This window comes from Halichoeres trimaculatus, unplaced genomic scaffold (genome assembly GCF_033239565.1).
Source record: "Halichoeres trimaculatus isolate MK-OKI-2021-1 unplaced genomic scaffold, fHalTri1.1 fHalTri1_scaffold_5, whole genome shotgun sequence".
In the NCBI taxonomy this organism is placed as follows: Eukaryota; Metazoa; Chordata; class Actinopteri; order Labriformes; family Labridae; genus Halichoeres; species Halichoeres trimaculatus.
The window spans coordinates 25,461,731-25,481,989 of NW_027437183.1; the positions used below are offsets into that span (position 1 = coordinate 25,461,731).

Sequence of the window (20,259 nt, forward strand, 5' to 3'; positions counted from 1 at the left end):
AAACCAGTGATGTTTGAAGTAGAGCCCGACCGATATGGGATTTCTGGGGCCTTTGTCGATACCGATACTGGGGGCAAAAAGAAGCCGATATATCAGCCGATATCTGATATATTGGCCGATATCTTATATCAACTGACATCCGATATACGGGCTGATATATCTAATAAATTCATTGATATACACAGGATACATACTGTACATGAACACAAGTTATGAATAGCTTTTAAAAAGTTCTATCTTCCATTTAATGCATGGGACTAAACTAGATTTTAAGTAACAATGTTGCTGCTTTCAAAACATGCAATAAATACAATTACAACAAAATACATTGAAACATTTTCAAAAATTATTTCAACCAAAACAATAACTAGTGAATTTATAAGCCCAGGTTAATCCTGCATGGCATTATGAAGTGAGACGCTATGTAGTAGCCTTATATTAATTAACACACAGGAGCAGGAGCGACAGAATCTCTGCGGAGCAAAAATTTTTTATAATCGGCTACATTTTGGCCGATGTTGATTAATCGGTGACAGGCTATAATCGTCCCGCCTGATCAATCGGTCGGGCTCTAGTTTGAAGCAATGGTTAAATAAAAGTATAAAGAATTATTGGTTAACGTGGAGCTGATGGGGATCCTTTTCTTATGTGTAAAGTTTAGTATTTTAAGCATAACAAATGTGATTTTACAGTTTGCACAGGATAAAGATCATCACCTTTGCCAGACTTCAGGGGCTCCATATATTCTCAAAAATCTTTTTAGAGAGACAAAAAAGTGTGGAAGCAAAGACGGGTTGCAGCTTTGTATAATATGTGTTAATTCAACAATTTGATCAGTGTTACTTAAGAACCATCCTGCTACAACTATGCTACACTTGGAGTGTAATGCCGAATGCAGTCTAAGTGACTAAAATGTGTTTTTGAATATTGTGTGACAAAAAACAATAGGGTGTGTGTCTGCAAAGAAGCACAATATCTATGAATACTGAGCATTAATTTGACAAACAGTATACTCAAGGACAATCTTGTTTTTTTCAGTCACTCCTGCTTTGTCAGTCCTGTCTAAGCATTGTTTTAGACTAAAAAAGATTTGTTTTAATGTATAAACCTGCAGCTATACAGTCCTCTATGATCAGATTTCTTCACACATCACATGACTGCATGTCTGTGGGCAGTAAATGGCCTGATGGAGACACCAAAACATGTTTCTCTACATGTAGTTTTATCAAAGGATGTTGTGTTTTGTTTAAAAAGAATGGGTTTTCAGTCAAACATAATTTATCTGTTTGACACAGTAACCACGCATATTTCTAGTTAAAGGCACTCAATCTGCTTCCAGTAATCCTCTGGAAGAGCAACATTTTTGTAAAACCTAAAGAAAGCATGCCCTTGGATCTCCCTTCTTATCTCAGATCACCAATGAATAAGCTCAGGTCAATGAGATCCTGTCTTTACAAAGTGGTGAAATGATAAATTAGTGTCAACGCCTGACCCGTCACTGGTAAATAATCTGCACATGAAAGCAGAAAAAAGGATGAGTTGTGAATAACAGGAGATGATGCAATGAATCCAGATGTTTTTGGGTGGAGTGCTTGTTTTCTGCAGGTCAGGATATGACACCAAGCTTTCTCATTTTTAAATCCCACCACCTGGAACTTGTTCAGAGCTACACCAAAACCAAGAGCTGTAATTCAGAATTCAGCATTATGATTCAGTACAGCAGCTTGTTGACTGTGAAACACAATAACTCCACTCCAACCTTGTTTATTTCTTTGTCTAAGGAATGTTTACCATAATCCTCCAGAAAACTCTCCACAGTCTTGGAACAGTGTTTGCCATAAAATTCTCTGAGCACGTGTTGCATTCATAGACACTCTGTGAAAGTGAAAAGCAGCATCAGCCTCTCTGGCACTCCCTCTTTGCTGTTTGGCCATGTTAATGTGCATAAACAAGTAATCAGTTTCTCCCAGCTGGAAAACTTGGCAGCTCTGTCTGAAGGCTTCAGTTCCTCTCTTGAAAACACGTTGAAAGATTCTGGTTGGGTCTCCTCTTTTAACTTTAGCCCAGCCAGAATAACGACAGCCTGGACAGCACCCAAAGAGGGTCAGAGTCGTGTTTTTATTGAGATTTCCAATTTTGAAATGAGTTCACAATACAGAGGACTGTACTCATGGATACTGACACTCATCTCAAAATCTTTATACATAAACACTTTTTGCTATTCCGATTAAAACCTCTTTGATTAAAAATTCTGTGATCTGTCTGGAGTCTACTCTGTTTCTGTTCTGATCCAGTGTTAACATGCAAAAAGTGGCAAAATCTACCCTTAAAAGTCACTAGGGATGGGTACCTTTCACATTTGAAACGATACGGTACCGATACCAGGTACCTGGCAATCGGTACCGGTACTCAACGGTACCAATTTTCTGTACTTTTTTGTGTTATGTGGTAAAAAATATAAATTTCTTTAATAATAAAATATAAATATATTTTGCAGTTTCACGTATCTTTTCTTCAATATATAACCTTGCAATGCTGTGTTCATGTCCAGCATGGAAAATGCCTACTCTTCCACTCCCTCACAGTCGCAAGGATGCATTTATGTACCTAAACATGGTACCTTTTGCTTTTACATGATTCGGTACCTGATACTTTTGACAAAATTTGGTTTGTACCTATAAAAGTACCTGATTCAGTACCCATCCCTAAAAGTCACCCACCTGATTCTGAACAGAATAATAAAGCCAATCATCAACAGGGACCATATTGAAATTGCTGTCCCAAGAGCTAGACTTTAGGCCACCCCACTAACAGCCATAGGGCACCAGACCTGTTGGTCACGTGAGCTGCGCATCTGATTGGGCAAACTCAGATCTCAACATCTTCTAAACTGCTGAGTTAAAAAAAAAAATTCATTGCCTATAAAGAGTGTGCCTATAGAGAAACTAGGCATTCAGATCCAAGCTGTTTTTCAAACAAGGAAGTAAACATGTTTTCTAATGCGTTGAAAGTCTGTTGTTTTGATTGGTGTGGACGTGGTTTCCGGTCTTCCTTCAGCCAGTTTCAAGCTGACACTCAATGAACTGCAGCTTTTAGCAATTCTGCATGGGCTTCAATTTTTAAAGCTGAATGTTGCCCCTTTTAAAGTAATGGAAAACCACATATTATTCAAAAAAATACATGATAGTTCAAAAGACGATTCTAGCCTGAATAGCACATTTCTCATATGCTCTCTAACCACAGTAAGAGGTGAACTTTTTATATGACTCAGTAGTTAAGAAGGTATTAAGATTGTGAGTTTGCATAATTAGAGGCAAAGCTGATCTGCCTGACAGGAAGGCACATTGTAGCTCTTACCATGGCCCACCTAAACTCTGACTCTTTACCCCTCAACACCTAGACTAAACTTATGTTGAGTTCAGTATGGCACCTGACCACCATGACACCATGGGAACATGATGCAATAAAGGAGCTAAAGGTTGATAATCTATTGTGTTGATTGCTAACTCATGTTGTAATCGTGTTCTTAGCGCAGGCAGCCAGAATAAACAATTGTTGTTGTTTTTGGAAATGCAAAAGTGAGAAGCTAACCGTGTTGAAAAGAACATAGTTTCTCAGTTCAAACCTAAAAAGTGTTAAAAGAAAGATTATATCTTTTAAAATGTGTAAAAAGAGCCATGTTTAATTCTCCAACCAGTCTTTATATATTCTGAATATATGAGACCTTTTTCATTTCCGATCTCATCAGTAGTGGTCATGCAATGAAAGTGTTTAAAGCACCTAAGCATTGCAATCAGAGCAGGCAAAACTTTTATATCTATTTGGATGTAATGCATCATGAAATTCAGTGTGACATTCAGTGTCTGCACAGACTTTTCCACTGCTCCCAGTGCACAACAGAGCAGCTGTCATGATTAATAGGAATACTTAATTTGTCATTAAGGCTGATTAATTCTATTAATCTTATAGCTTTAAAGTCATTCAGTGATGTCACTAAGAATCAATTATTCACCATGGTAACCATTAAAGAAGGCACAGACTGTGGGAGTTTAACTAATGCACACCAGACGACTACTGCATATAAAGAATTAGTCAGTTCCAACAGCAGTTTAGGTACAAATGTGAAACAGCACTCCTCAGTATATAACTCTTTATGTGTGCTTCTCCTCAGCCTGATATACCTGTGTGCACAGAAATGCTCCCTAGCAGAAGAAGCCATTGATTTCTTCCCTCTGTCTGTATAGCATCTCCCCTTACCTGCCAGCCCGGCATGTAATATGAGACCACAAGTTTTCCTTTACCCACTGCAATCAATTTTGCTAAAGCCAAGCTCCCCAGGCTGGAAGGGGCCGGCCTAAGTACCTGTCTCCTCTGACACACGGCCCTGCATACCCTCACAGTCTGTGAAAAGCTTTGAGCCCAGAAGAAAAAAAATCTGACTCCAAACCTGACCAATCGAATAACAGCCACACAGTGTGACTACAGAGCGCTAACTGTGTCACTGCTCTGGAGGTGGTTTGTGTGTGTGTGAGTGTGTGCGTTTGTGTGTGGCGAGTGCAGCAGAAAAGCTGAGAAATCAGAGAAATCCCTCTGATCTTCAATTCCCTGAGAAGATGATCTAAATCATATTTTCTTCAATCAGTTTTACAGCTTGGAGTAAGAAACGGTTTATAACCAGCAAAGAGAATTTACTACTTTTAAAGAACACATAAAAATCCAATGTATGAGGGCCATATTTGGGGTCATACAGAGCATGACTGAGCTTTTTGAATAGTATATTTGACTCCCTGGGTCCCCATCAATCTAAAAAGAAATGTTTAAGAGAAAGACTGAGGTGTAAACGCTCACTTAGAGAAAAGACATGTCTCTTTCAGGAAACCTTTCCACCTGTCATTTACGGTACCTTGAACAAATAGTTGTCTGTTTTGGCCGAGACAGAAAGCTTGAACTGCAGCCAAAGATAAGAGATAAACTCTTCCAATAGAGGCAGTGTGGGTGTCACAAAAAGACTGGTTTGTAAAAGGAAAAAAAAAAAGAAATGACTAACACTGATGCTTTCCAAGAACCATACAGAGACAGGTTGCATTCCTTCACATCTTCCAGCGTACCCATCTATGAAGCCTCATCCAATGAAAAATAACTGACTCCATTTACTTGCATTACCTTGTATAAATCATCAAGTGCTGTGCCAGAGAGATGAGAGCTAATCTTTCAGCAGAGTAAAAAAGCAGCTCTCCTCAGGCACCTGGCAGTCTGTTGCTCATTTCCTGGCAAATAAAAAGGTTTTGTTTCCACAGTAGCTACATCAGATATGAGATTCAGTGCAGACGGCATCCTACCTGTAGCCACTGTGACTGGTCGCTGTGTCCAGCTGTCCAGGCGTTGACCTTGCCCTGTTTGTCCAAACGGGCCTTCCCGGGCTCCCAGGTGAACATGTCCATGTTGAGGGTCCTGAAGATGCTGGAGGCCGTGACCTGGTAGTCCTGGATATGACCTGACTTCATTCCTAGAGGTTCAGAGCAGCCTGGCAACAACAAAAACAACAGATTTTTATCCAGCTTTCCAGTAACCTTACACCTCTTTCTACTTTACACTCTATGGTATCAGATTTCTCAGCTGTTTGACAGATATTCACTGTCTCTGCTGCATCACAGACTGCTTTCTTAAAAAGTATCATAACTCTGCCTCAGATGTTGGTTGACTATTGACCACATTTGTTCACTTTGTCACTCTATTTTTCATCCCTATTGTGTTGTAGCAGAGAGTAATGAGTGAGTGATACTCATGTGACATTCAATCACTAAACCCAAATAATGACCAAGTACAGAAAGTCATTAATTTGACTCAAGTGAAAAAAAAAATCCAGAGTCTACCAAGCTGCATTCACTTGGAAACCAATCAGCCAGGCTATTTTATGTCGATGGTTTATGCCAATGGGAGCAATGGCTAAATTCCCAGGCTTATAATTAGCTAGTGGTTGAGCCTGTGGAACAGGTGTTGGCAACTAAATTTTAAAAGGGGCTGTGAATTTAATTCTGCTCAGTATTAACTTTTTCCCATTATGAAATGCATTTACTTATATATTTTGACAAGCTGCAACTGCTAGCCGGAAGAAAAAGGATAATCTGTAAATTGTAGTGTAGGTCAAATAGGGAAATACTTCTAAGTAATTAATAGTAAAAACAAAAACCATCATAGTGTTAAGAGTGCTTCATTTTAGTTTTAGCTTGTTAGTCTCCAAAAATACTGAAAACCTATAAAACAATAGCCTAACTTGAATTTTTTCACTTCATTTTACCTCTGCAGTGAGAAAAATCTAGTTAGTCTTGGGCATGAACCAGCTCATTGAAATCTGGATGTATGTCTTAGGTGGCCATGGGAAGGACAGCTGTGAGGTGATCATCAGTTTTATAAAATGAAAGTGGCTTTCGTGGCATAGTTTTTGTTTTTCATTTTTATTCGAATCTATGACTGACCTCATAGGGGGCAGACAGAAACACCCAAAGGGGCTGGATGTGGCCTGGGAGCTGTCTGTTCTTGAAGTTCAAGACAGGGGGTATTGTTCTTACCCATATTCAAACATGAATGTAAAGTAAAAAAGTTGGATGTCCAAACTAAATGTGCACATTTTCAAACAGCTACTCATTCATATGCTGTAGAAATTCCTGAATCTGTTTCTTAACTGCTAAAATAATCAGTTCCTAAAGTAGCACAAGATCTTCTTGAGACTTGCTGAAATGATGAGGTCATCACATGAGGGTTTTCTAAAACATGAGTTAGAGAAAATAGGGGTTATTTTTGAGCTGTAAATCACATAAAGCTACTACAGGAGGTACCAGAGGGACAGTATAGAGCCTAAAAAGAAGCAGATTACCCCTCTCTTTTAATTTGACGCAGTAATTGAGAAGAGAAAATTGTGTTGTAGTAAAAGAACAAAGTCTGAAAGAGGATCATTAGCAAGCATCTTCATGCAGATGTCTGTTTAAAGATTTAAACTGAAGCTTAATTAGATGAAAGGTGATGAGTTCCAGGATTGCATTACAACAGACTGTGCCCCACCCCATTTGCTTTTCACACTTTTTCCCTGCATACAGCTCATGCCCAGTCAGACCAGAGAGTATGATGCAGCTCTAACTACAAATTCAAACCCTAAAAAACACAACTCAAAATAAATATTTTAGTATAGTACAACAGATACCCTTAGATCAAACATAACATTTCTGTAAACACAAAAACATCTGAGAAAACATCACTGTATTTCACAAGCCACTGCAACTTTTCTGAAAACGCCCTGACATTTCCAAAACTTTCACACATATTGATGATTTTTGTGAAATGTTGCGTTCTGTTAGAGATTTCTGAAATGTTGTGTTCTGACTTTGTGGGCACCTCACATTAGTATCGATGGGGATACAGACATAAAAATGGGAAAGACTGAGGTCACAGTGACACATTGAGTGCCAGTGTAGAATCTGGATGAATGCCCACAAGGCATTGCCAAGGTGCATTAAAAAACTTTGACTGACAGCAGAAAGGTGCAAAAACAAGTAGATGTGTCAGTGCAGTCATCACATTCAGAAATGCAGAATGAAATAACTGTGTGGGAGGCGTATTAGGGTACATTTAAAAACCACTTTTCTTAAATTTATTGGTCTTTACAGTCAGAAGGAGCCCTGACTCACCTGTGAGCTCACACCCCAGCAGCTCCATGCGTAGGGTACAGTGCCGTCTGCAGACTTGTGGGTAAATGCGCACATACTGGGCTTCAATGGGAGGGGTGAAGGAGTTGGCTGATGGAGCGTTGTTATCAACGTTACCTCGGAAAATCTGTAGCAGAGGATGAAATAACAGCAGATGGGGGGTGGGAAAGATGGTGAGACATCAGTTATGCTGTAATGTAGCAGTCTATCTGCCGCTGTCTCTAGTGTCTACTCCACACTCAACAAATTGCTGTCATTCAAGGTCAATGAGCTAGAATTACAGGGAAAAATAGACAATTTCTCGCACCATTTGAGGCAGTAATTCGTAAGAACAGTGGTGTGTTTTAATTTAGTGCTCCAATTATATCAATATACCTTCTGGAGTGTTTTATACAAATGACCTCAGATGGTCTGACAGAGACCCTCTGATTTGAGGGACTGATTTACTGCGTGTGTGGGGGCCACAGGGAGAGAAAGCAAGGCAATCGAGTGGTGTGTTTTCATGCGGAACAGGAAATGGAAGCTGTCACGGCGTGGCAACAGGCCAGCGTGGAAAAAAATAAATCCGCAACTTATATTAGTCAAGGATCAGGGCATGTAGCGACTTCCAACACAATGACAAATTCTTCAGCAGAGGAACTTTTCCCAGCTTAGTTATTCTGTCACATTCTTCAAAAACAGCGAGACAGATACTGAGGGAGGGAAAAAGAGACTTATATCAGAAAATATTCAAGTCCTGACTTATTTTTCCATGTGATAAATCTGAGGACGAGTTTAGAGGTTAGGGTCATTCAAAGCTCGGCCAAATGGAGGACAGTGGTGGTTTGCTGTCAGGAATGATAGAGCGCTGTGTGCCGTGTTTGGTGGCTGTTCATCCCCAAATAGTATAAAATTCAATCTAGAAGTCATAAAAGTGGAGGGGGGTAAAGGGGCAGCAAGATGGGCCTGGTGTGTGCTAGCTAATTAAAAAGCCATCTCATCATGTCCTCCACCCTGCCCTTGACTCGGTCTCCAGTCGCCACGTATTCATGTGCTTGAGTGTGGATGTGTGCGAGAGAGTGTGTCTGGGTGTGGTAGAGAGGAACAGTTGAGAGATGACAATGTGTGTATGTGTGTGTGTGTGTGTGTGTGTGTGTGTGTGTGTGTGTGTGTGTGTGTGTGTGTGTGTGTGTGTGTGTGTGTGTGTGTGTGTGTGTGTGTGTGTGTGTGACTCACCATATCCTCATCTTTGCCCTTGACTTTGTACGTTCTCCAGGTCTTGCCGTCATCACTGTAGGCTACTTTGTAAGACTTCACATATTCCGGGCTGCCAATACGCTTTGCACCCTGGGTAATTAGTCCAGTGACCCTCATCCTCCTCTGCAGGTTTATCTGTTAAGACATAAAGGAGGCTAACTCAGGGAATCATGGTTTCATATTCAGATAGTTTAAGCATGCACATCAGTGTCCTGGTGTGTGTATGCAAGTGGTGGGAATCAATGCTGCACCATGTATCTTCTCTGTCAGCGCCATTCGTCTTACTCAGAAAGTCTGTGATCAGATAGAACATTTAATCATTCCTCGTGCTCCAGATCCAGTCTGTCAGCTCTGTGCAGACTGACAATAGGGTGCTAGTGTTTAAAAAAAAAACAGAGAGTAAGAAGTGATGTATGTTTTCATAGATCATGTGCAGCGTGCACATGGCTGGGTTGTTATTATCTGAGGCTGATAGAAGTGTTTCATACTAGTTTAATGTTGATTTGATGTTTGTCTCTGACAGGGTGTTTGATAGAAAGGTTTCTAATAAAGCTGCGATGATTTCACAAATTTCCTCTTTTGAAAGGCAACAGCCAGCAACTGTCTCATAGAAAACTGTAATCTTTTTTTTTTCTTTGTACAGTTCTTATATGTTTTGACTTTGCTGAGATGTTGAAACATGTTTGCAGCCTGGTTCAAAATTGATCTTGGTCAGAATGGCTAATTTCTCTGTCTGCATACACAGAGTGGGGAGTGTATTTTTATAACTTGGTAGATTTGCAAATATGAAGGAGTTTCCTTTGATTAGTGGCACAGCTGGCTTAAATGACAGGCGTTTTTTATGATGTTGTTAGGAGGGCCAACATCTATAGCATATTAGCATTAGCCTCATCATTTGACCATTGTTTTCAATAATGAGCTTGCTGCAAATGGCACCTTATAACAGTCGTTCCCAACCTTTTTTTTTCCCATGTGCCCCCCCTACTTATGTGTGAAAAGGCAGCACACCCCCCAAGCCCATCTTTATATGGCGCTAGATCACAACAGAAGTAGTTCAAGAAAAACTTACTCATAGATCAGATCTCTACCTCGTTCTTTTATTTAACAGACTAAATAGTCTTATGTTAGATCTCATTTACATGACACAATGTCATTCTGTCTCTATAATGTCGCACCTTCTCAACTGTTCTTCCTGTGCGCTCTGTAGCGCACATGGCGCAGTTCAGCTCTGATGCTCACAGACACATTTGCGCACTCACATACAGACAAGCACACATGTTGCATGTACAATGAGACGAGAAAAATAAGGTGAAACCGGCGAAAGACAACACAGAACAAAAAAATCTCTGAGTGAAACGACAACAGCGTCAGATGAGCCTGTCGTTATGCAGCCATGGTCCCAGAGTTTCGGAGGTTGCAGAGGTGTGTTTATAAAATACATCGTTATGTTTCGAAATGTGGACAAAATTTATTTCTAAATGGATTTACAGAGACTTTTGTTTACCTCATTAATTATATTATTATGTTTTTTTTTCTATTTAGCATGCACAAACACAATTTTGACACCTTGATAGCCCTAGATCACTCAGAGTCCTGTGCACCCCCTGAGCCCTCTAGCCAGGTTGGGAACCACTGCCTCATATCACAAAATGCTTAAAGAAGCACACCACTTAAAGTCCTTCCATGATGGCTCTTAATTCCCACTTCTAGTAACATCGTCATCCAAAAGTTGCTCTGATAGTATCCCAGTGTACATCATGTTTGATTGACAGGCTGCAGCTTTCCCATGTAGCGCTGTTTGTTTCTGCCTCATCCCACCACATGCTGCCTCGTCTTTGCTCAGAGACCATTCTCTAATGTTATGCACCCCACATTCATCTTTTTCTAAAGTCTTTGTCTTATTACAGTCATTGCCGGCTGACGACCAAACTGCTGCGCGTTCAGTCTGTCACTGGTGAACTTGCCGAAAATAAGTCTGCAGAATTGGGTTATTTGCTAAATCGTAGATGACAAGTGATGACAGCTCAGCTCAGCTCAGAGTGACAACATGTAGACGCCAGTGGTGACTAAGAAGTGTCTCTTGTTAGCACACACACGCGCTGCCTAATTTATGTCAGTGAATATTCATAATGATAAAAAAGGAGGACAGGACACACAAGGCTAAAACAGTGTTAATATTGTAACACTTCTGTTAAGCTCAGTGACAAAATAGATAAAGCTTAATAAACAATAATGACAATTATTCATTTATCAGTCTGGCACAGAATTAAAACGAAGCTGCCTGATTTCCAGGAAAAACAGACACTTTGGCTCAGCATACTCTCCTGCTGACTTAATATTGAAGCTGCAGTTGTCAAGTATTACTCAGCTTCAAAATAGAAAGGAAGAAATGTTACAGTGTTGAGTGAGTATCAGGCAAAGGACGATTAAACCATAATGACCAAACTCCAGGAAAGACATGGAGACTAGAGAAAGAGAAATTCAAACTACTTCTCTGAATTGCTCTTTGGTGCCTCAAGGTTGCATTTCATCTTTTAAGATGTTGCATCGTGGACAAAAAAATCCATAACCTAATGTGATATTGCACACAACCAAGACTACAGTTGAGGCTTATGTTTCGTAAAGTCGGATGCTGCTTGAGAACATGAACTATTTTAAAGCCGATCCAGGAGAAATGGAAGCCTAACTTCACTGACAATGTGACCATATGCAGGATGATATTCCCTGGGCTTGAGCTCATTTTCCGCTGCAAAAGTATTGGTATTACTATGAAATAAGGCAATTTACAAGTAAAATATTCCAGAGGAAAAGCTCAAACAGAAAGTCTGAGCCTGGGAAGTTATGCTCTGCTTTTCTGCTAATGAAAATCTTCAAGCTGTGTCTCCTGAGGACATTACAGATTATTCAACTGGCTCAACAAAAAAGTGCTATGTCCACTAACCTCGTCTGAAATGTCAAGAAGTGAATGAGTCAGGTTAACTAACTCTTTTAGGGTGAGGATTATCTTTCGTAGTTTTATAGTGACCCATTTGCACATATTTCCTACATACTAAAATCACATAAGTCAAGTTAATTATATACAGGGAAGCATCTTCCAGCTTCACAGCTGCATGACCTTCTTTTTCTCATTCGCAGCATCTTCTCTCTGTTTTTTTCTCCATAAAGAGAGATACTTCTCACACTAATTAGAGGCTCTGTCACCAAAAAGGCCACCGCTGAGGGTAATTGAGGTGATCCTTCACACTTTTAACAAGCACTCAGAAGCATACGTCTTTCACCTGAGCCCTAATAGTGATGCATTTCTGTGTTTGAGTGAGGCATGGCTGGAAAAAGCTTCTGCGAGCTGAACTTTACTCCAAGGAAACACAAACAAGAAGGACAATTCAATCACAAAGGTTCACAACAACATTTTAAAACCACACAAAGTTATTAGGATTTTATCATGTACCATTCTTTACTGTATCCACTGTGATGTTATGATTATAACCTTTAAAATGACATTCCCATTTCTGATATTAGCACCAATTAATTGTGAAATAGCAGGGTAGAGAGTTGAATTGCCTGAGCATCTGACAAGTACTCTTCAAGTTTTGTTCAGACTTTGCAAAAGTGAGCCACAAGAAACATCCTGGAAGACAAAGTTTAAGCTGAACTCTTACCCTCTCACCATTTCACCCCCTTCTTTATTTCCTGAAACACTCGGTTTCCCGTGTATGAAGTGCTCTGGGTAAAATGTATGAGAGAAGAAGAGAAGAACTTGTACATCAAATGATTTCACATCTCCAGGTATTTTTTTTCCATCACAAAGGAAGTAGCACTTGTTTGCATGATGTGATATAACTGGTTTTCTCTCTGAAAAACAGTCTCTACTTTGAGAAGTAGTTTAGCATGGAAGTATCAGGGACTTCCTGGAAATGATTTTAGCCTGGATCTTGTATTCAGAGTCTTCTTTTGGGAAACACCGTATGGAGGATCCTTGGTATTTTTGGAACAGTTTTTCCCTGTTTCTGATGACAGATAATTTTAAAATGGCACTGAATACAACCTTTTGATTTCTTATGAGCCCTTTGGAAACACTATTGGGGTTATAATATCAACAAACATACAAGAGATCTTGCTCCAGTCAGACTGCATTAACATGGGGAAATTCAGATTGTACCACTGTTTTTGGTCTTTGCAGCTCCATATCCAAACCCCAGAATATCAGAATTAACAAAGCCTGGAAAACGTTGATTGCCACAACATATGAACTCACTGATTCATTGATTTCCATTTGGTAGCTTTGAAGGGCAAATTCAGCTTGGTTTCGGCCCCTTGAACATGTGGAATATGTAAGAGGATCACAGGATAGTCTCAACTGGATGGATAGTGGTCAATTATGATAGTAACCTTGGTTGCTTAGGAACCTGTTCCAATCAGTATTAAGCAGTGAGTCCTGAGCATTAAATAGCTGTGAATGAATAACACAGTGGTGTCCTAAAGACATGTCCACATCAAGGATATAATAGTTAACTAAAATGAAACTAAAAACGAAAACTAAAATTTAAAAAATACATTTCAGTTAACTCAAACTAATATAAACTAGAAAAGAAAACAAAAACGATAAGTAAACTAAAGCTGTATCTTGTGTTCACAAAACTAACTAAAACTAACTAAAATGATAGACAAAATTCCCTTAGTCATAGTTTTTGACAATATTAATAGCCTTTAGGATTTCAATTAATCCGACACATTTTCCCAAACAATTTTAGACAGTTTTAGGCAGTTGTCAGCGCCGCACAGCACCATCATAGTGGGGTATAGGGACGAGCTTGTTTACTGCACTGACTGGCTGTGCTCTGTGCTGCAACAAAACGTAGTGGAGCAATGAATTAGAGCATCTGTAATAGTTTAATTGTTACAGAGTCCAAGTTTTTATTTATTGAAGCTCATATTGTATTGTTTTTTATAAATTGTGTTAATATTAGTTTTATGTAATTTATTTCAACATTATTTTATATAATTTATGCTTCTTTTTTTTATACTAATTTTATATTATTTTTTTGTGTTGAAGGCAGCAGTCAACAGTTCAGTATCAGCATTGACTGAGCAGTGAGCACTATGTTGGGCTTGAAAATAAACAGTATGACAAAGTCTTTACTCTGACCTTTTTGAATCCTGCACCTGGTTAATAAGGTATGAAAAAACTAAAACTAAACTGAAACTAAACTAAAACTAAGCCTTGTTGCAAAAATCAAAACTAAATAAAAAATAGAATGCCCACTCTAAACTAAAAAAAACTAACTAAAACTAAACTATAATGACAAATCCAAAACTATTATAATCTTGGTCCACATCAAGTACTCTATAAGGGTCAGCTCTTGTACATAAGGATGAAGTATCTTTATATACATTCAGAAAACCAAGGCTAGAGCATGAACTCCCTCATGTTATCTGTCTATCTAAATGCATCTGTACTCTTCCTCTCAAATGCTCATTGTTCAAAATTCTGCAGCCAGGATCTAGTTCACTAACTGCAACACAAAAAAGAGCATTAAGAAACACTTTTGATATTTTCCAATAAACTCTCAAAAGCTCATTAAGTCTTATTTTAAGAGAAAGATACTCTTAAACCTGGCCACAGCTTTCAATGAACTTTAACACAGAGTAGCTAGTTTCCAGCCTTTTATATCACGAAACCGCTACTATTCAACCATGGCCATGTTTAAAACATACACACACACACACAAATATACACAAAGGTCAGAGGAAAACAAAGAAAAATAATTGTAAAAACCTTCTGTTGATTACACTTTTGAATGAAAGTGTGGAGGAACTGAAGGAGAATCGTCAAAACAAGGTTGCGCTGTGTCCTTGAAATGGCAAAGAGCAGCTTGGTGCATGTGACTCGCTTAACACTCATTGACAGATTGAAACAGCGTCATACCTCTATAAAGTCCCGTATTCCTACAGATCACTCAAGCTGAGAATGATATTCACTAAATCATGTCAAGTTTTTTTCCTTTTCCTTTCATGTTTGGTTTGTGGTCATATGAACAATCACAGATGCACACGAGAAATAGTTTGACATACTAGAAACTCACTGCAAGATTTGTTGCTCCACCAACAGTTCTACAGATGCACGGTGAAAAAAATGCAGTCATACAAATCCTAGAAATACCATTTGTATGTTTGTATGTGACCTCAGATGTAGTGTTGGACCATAAGCAGCACTGGAATGCAGCATTAACCTATTTTTGACTTAAGATAGCTCTTTTGGTTTCAGACCAGAATTCATTTTCCTTTAAGAAATAAAAAGTGAAAAAGCACTCAAAACACAGTCTAGCTGTGTATCTGTATCCTGTTTTTGTGAAAAGTGCAGTCAAGCTTTAGATTTTAAAAAGCACTGTGATGAAAAGTCTTTTGACAGGATACTATCAAAACAACAAAGCAGACAATAGAAATAGATGTGTGAAAAATAGCATGCTTACAAAAGGACACACATGTTTTAACAGCTAAGGTTAGAACAAAATCATTCAGGGAAATGTTCCCCTGCCTGACAAGAAATCAGAGCCCAAGCTGTTTTTTAAGAGTAAATCATGTCCCCAAATCAAATGTGAACACTGGATTGAGATCTGCATCTAAATGTTATATCATTAACTCTTTAGCTTGCTTTGAATTATGTATGGACCCTCTCAGCCTTCACAAGTGATTTGGATTGTTTCATCCGTCCAACAGGCGGTAGCGGCTACTTTTCCCTGATATTGGTCAGACCAGCAGCATATTTCCCCTGAGTGTTCAAATGCAATTTTATGTGTGAGCTACGCGCGAAGAGGCTGAGGAAAACTGATATTCTCACCCAACACAGATGTGTGAACAATAGGGCACTACGCACGCAGTCAACACAAACAAACCTGTATGCAGCAAATGCATGTTCTGTCTCCACTTCTGTGATGTTTTATTAAAAGTGTGATGTGTTGGATTCATTTGTTGAGGTGTACAGGGGAGATAGTTGGCTCTGGCTGACACCCAAAGATACACAGAGCACCAGAGAAAAACCTTACAAATTGCCAGAAATTTCTAATCCCCAACCAAGGGATGTCGTCTGCCAGTACAACCTGTTTCACATGACAGACGTGTGAACGCAAGTCACCTCACTGCACTACAAAAGAGCACCAGCGACTCCTTAGCATATCCCAAAACACTGACATGACTGTACACCTCCATACTCACATCCCAATTACCCAGGCCCTCTGTAGAAACACACAATGCCTACAGCATCCTGCGCATCATCCCACGTGGCATCATTAAAGTCAAACAAACCGCCTGAATGTTTTATGTCCCGCTCTCCTCAGTCTCTCTGTGTGCCAGGCTTCTTTTCTCTCACTCATGTTGGCTGTTTCTCTGACTCTCTTTGTCTCAGTTGTGTATTTTTTTTTTTTCATTTTTACAAATCCATTTCCACCCTGTCTTGCTATTCTCTTGTAGTAAGGTACTGCTTTGCTTTTGCTGTACTATGTTGTTCTATGACACTTTGTTCACCGTCCACAGATTGGGTGCTGCATGTCTGATAAAAGCATCTTTGTCATTGTAAAAGTGACTAAAAACTAAGAGAAATGTAAGGACACCTGAAAAAACTGCTTTTTATTGCAGCTATAGAAGATCAGTTTTCCTATGCGTCATATTGTAACTTATTAGGTTGTGTTATATTGTGTCCCACCCCCTATCAAATCATTTTATACCGTATTGAATCACTTCCTACATCATGTTGTACAGTATGATCCCTCATAGCATAGCACTGCATTGCATCACATAATGTTGTATGTGCTGAATATTATCTTATCATTTTCCACTGTTATGCGTCTTTGTATCTGACCGAGTGTGTCATCAGGACTTCAGGCTGCTGTTTTGTGTGAAAGTTCTTCCTCACAGCCACACACCATTTGACAGCTGCTTGATATTCCACTGCTGTTGCAGCACAGGGTCATGATGTATGAGTTTATGCTTAACATAAATCCAGACAAACAGTTCTTCAGAGGTCTTGTATGCACACACTGGAGCTCTGTCATTTCAGGTGAGGGAACTGCAGCAGCTCGAGCCACTTTAATCATTGCCTAACACAACGGGGCTGACAGCATATAATTTTGCTAGGGTTACAATTCTGCCATAGCACCCTTTGGAAATTATTTTCTGCATGAAAACAACCAAAAAGAATTGATGGTATGTCTTGGCGAGGCAGGATCAGTGAGGACAGAAGCATGGGGTGTGATTGTCAGGGACCACCAACCAATGTGTTATTGATCTGACGCTGTGCTTTGACAGTAAGCACTGACGAACTGCAAAAGCACAAAGACTGACTTAAACAAAGCGGCAAAGTGAGACAAAATATGGGTCTATTAATGTTTGCTGTGGTAAACATCCAGTCTCTTTTTATATCTCAATTCATTGGGATGTTTTCAGTCAAAGCTCCTCCGTGGTTATAGAAACACTGACAAAAGCGACAGAAAGAGGCACTGAATTCCTAAGCAGCATTCAATCTGTTTTCAGGAATAACAGGAAAATTACACTTAATAGCACTGCTGAGTGTTGTGTAAAATTATGCACCAAATCACTCTCTTGACAGCACAGTGATTTGCAGATCAGAATTTGAACTAGACATAACAAAAAAGCAATACATTGAATTAGATGAGAGTGTGCACTTTAGTTCCTCACAAGAGACCCCCCAATTTCAAAACTCAATTTATAACAAAGATACAGGAAGTGCAGAGGCTGTTACGTTCTTGAGCATTTCACATCCTGACATCAAAACAAGAAAAAGGCATGGCTGAGTAAGTGTTACTGAACAGCCACCAGCTATAAACAGTTCTGCCCCATCACAGTTCCTTCAGTTGACTACACCTGCATCTGTTCTGCCCCCAGCTCAAACTTTTTATAGCTCTTAATAAGCAGTAAGTGAGCCATCAATTTTAAAGTATCTGTAATTAAAACTAAAGTTGAAGTAGTTGCATTCTGACATTTAACAATTTATAGTAACTATCACGAATCACCAAGAGACAGTAAACTGTAAGGAGATTGCAAACCTAAATCAAGGCAAGAACAAAAAGTGTGTCTAGAACCAACAATGTGCCTGTGTCTTAATTCATCTGTGTCCTGCCCCGGCACTGCCCTGCATGTTTCCGTTCCTGTGACTGTGCTCTACCTGGATCCAAGGCCATCTGTCATTCTCGGCAGCAGTCCAGGCGTTGACCAGGCCCTTCCTGTTGAGGCGTGCAAAGTACGGGTACCACTTCTGTAAGCCGAAGAGAGCACGGTGGGTGGAAGAGGCTGTTATCTGTTGGTTGGAGATTATGCCGCCCTCCATACCCAGCGGTCCGGAGCACTCTGGGGGCAGAGAGGAGGAAACACACAGATGAGACTTCTCGTCATTCCAAACCTCAAACAAACATGAAACTTGGTTCACAGAACACACACAAAAAAACCACCACAAAGAAAGTATTTCATAATGACAGGGAGTTTGTCTTCCACATACTGTTCCATTTTTCCCCCAAATATCTTCACATCAAAGCTGATATCTTTGTTTATGTCGGTCTCAGAAAATGAAACATTGGACCAGTACAGTATCAGACAGAGCCACAGCAGCACTGCAGCATGTCCCTCATTTCTGGTGTATCTTTGTGCCGATCTCCTATTGAGAACTTTTCTCCGTCCATCCTGTTTTCTTCCTCGTTTACTTTAAATGCTGCTTTGATTATCACTACAAAATCCCTAACGTTCCCATTATGCCAACATCCTTCTGAGTCACAGCAGTCAGCGGAAGATTCCTCTCCGCCTTCATGCCGTCCACATCCGAGGGACTAACAGGTTGCTCCTTCATCTCCTCCATCAGTAACAGAGCCCTTGAGGTTCCACCCAAGGGGCTGCAGCCACTTCTGAACAGCTTCATCCCCAAAGTCAACAAGCTTTGTAACTACTTTAAACAGCTCACAGTACAGACTGCAGAATTACAGTGGGGAAGCACGACAGTGAGATCTTCAGACAAAAGCACCGTCCTCTTTCTTAAGCTGCTTGTTTTCCTCTTAAAATCCTAAGCGGTACATTTAGGCACATCAGGAGCATTTTAATTGTCATACCTGTGGTGAGAGGGATTCTGGAAATGTTTTCTCTAATACGGAATTTATTATGCGGAAGAACAAGTGGGTCTTTGTCTCTCCTTTTAGTAATAAAAAGCCTACTGGGAAAACAAACAATAATAGAAAACACATGAGAAACAAAGCCTGCCGAAGAAATAAATGAAAAGGAAGCAGTATTCACATGGTCAACTGGATGAAAACAAAGTTAGACTTAAAAGAGATCAGATTTCATGATCCAGAATGGGTGAAATCATGGCGTGGTATGCGTGCAAATTGTATAGTCAGTATTTCATGATGCTATCCCTCTGCCTGTGGATAGCCATTATAATTGTGGATACAAGTGTGCCAAGAAATTAGAATAATAAACTCAACTGTGGCTGAGTTGTTGCTCTAAACAGCTGTTGAATATTGCCATCAGAAGTGAATCAGATGTGATTGCAGGTCCTCAGAACCCTGCAGACTGAATAAATTGAGTTATAGAGTTTTGTAAGCGAGCGGTAGAATTAGATTGTCTCTCCATTGGACATCATTAGTAGCACAAGTTGTAAGATGGAACTTATCTACTTAAAATAGTTTAGAAATTGGTTTCCCCACAGCTGCGAGGTGACACAAAGTCGACGAGAATTCTGCTAAAAAGTCAGGATGCAAAATCCCCTGAATCACTACTTTTCCTGCAGCACAGTGAGTCTCCTGAACACTTGTGAACTGAGGATGTGCTGTGCTGAAGCTGTGCCAGATGTTCAAGTTTTAATTAGTTGTCAAGTCAAGTGTATAATGGGAAAATGCAAGTAGTTATAGCTGGGTGTTTTTCTGCTTTTAAATACATTCTCTGGTTGGATATCATTTGCAAATTAATGGATTCTCTACAATTTTTCAGCTATCACCATCTCCCACCTTCACGGGTGCACCTTCATGACCCCATTTTGAACTAGGAGATTGGGGGGAACATGCTGTAGTATAGAATACAGTTCGATACCACAGAAAGAAAAAAAAGAAAAATATTAGATGTTCAGTCATCATGGCATCACATACACTACTAAATCTCAATGAAATTAAAGATATTTATTTCTTAATTAGGGATGGGAATTGATAAGATTTTGTCAATATCGATGCCCTTATCAATTCTTCTTATCAATCTGATACTTTATCGATTCCCTTATCAAATCCTGTTGTGAATTTTCTTGGTACAAATAGTAGCTTTTCTGTGTCAACAA

The 20,259-nt window shown here is 39.6% G+C and overlaps 1 protein-coding gene across 3 annotated transcripts in view; it reads right to left on the bottom strand.

Annotated features, from left to right (window-relative positions):
- edil3a (EGF-like repeats and discoidin I-like domains 3a) overlaps positions 1–20,259 on the bottom strand; it is a 129,652-nt gene that overhangs the window by 33,043 nt on the left and 76,350 nt on the right. For 2 of the 3 annotated variants that reach the window (XM_074670474.1, XM_074670473.1), the window contains exons 5-8: positions 18,115–18,296; positions 8,916–9,071; positions 7,683–7,827; positions 5,340–5,524 (exon numbers count right to left, since the gene is read on the bottom strand). In XM_074670474.1, coding sequence (XP_074526575.1) covers positions 5,340–5,524; positions 7,683–7,827; positions 8,916–9,071; positions 18,115–18,296 — 668 coding nt within the window. The remainder of the gene's footprint in view (positions 1–5,339; positions 5,525–7,682; positions 7,828–8,915; positions 9,072–18,114; positions 18,297–20,259) is intronic. The other variant, XM_074670475.1, reaches the window with a different exon arrangement.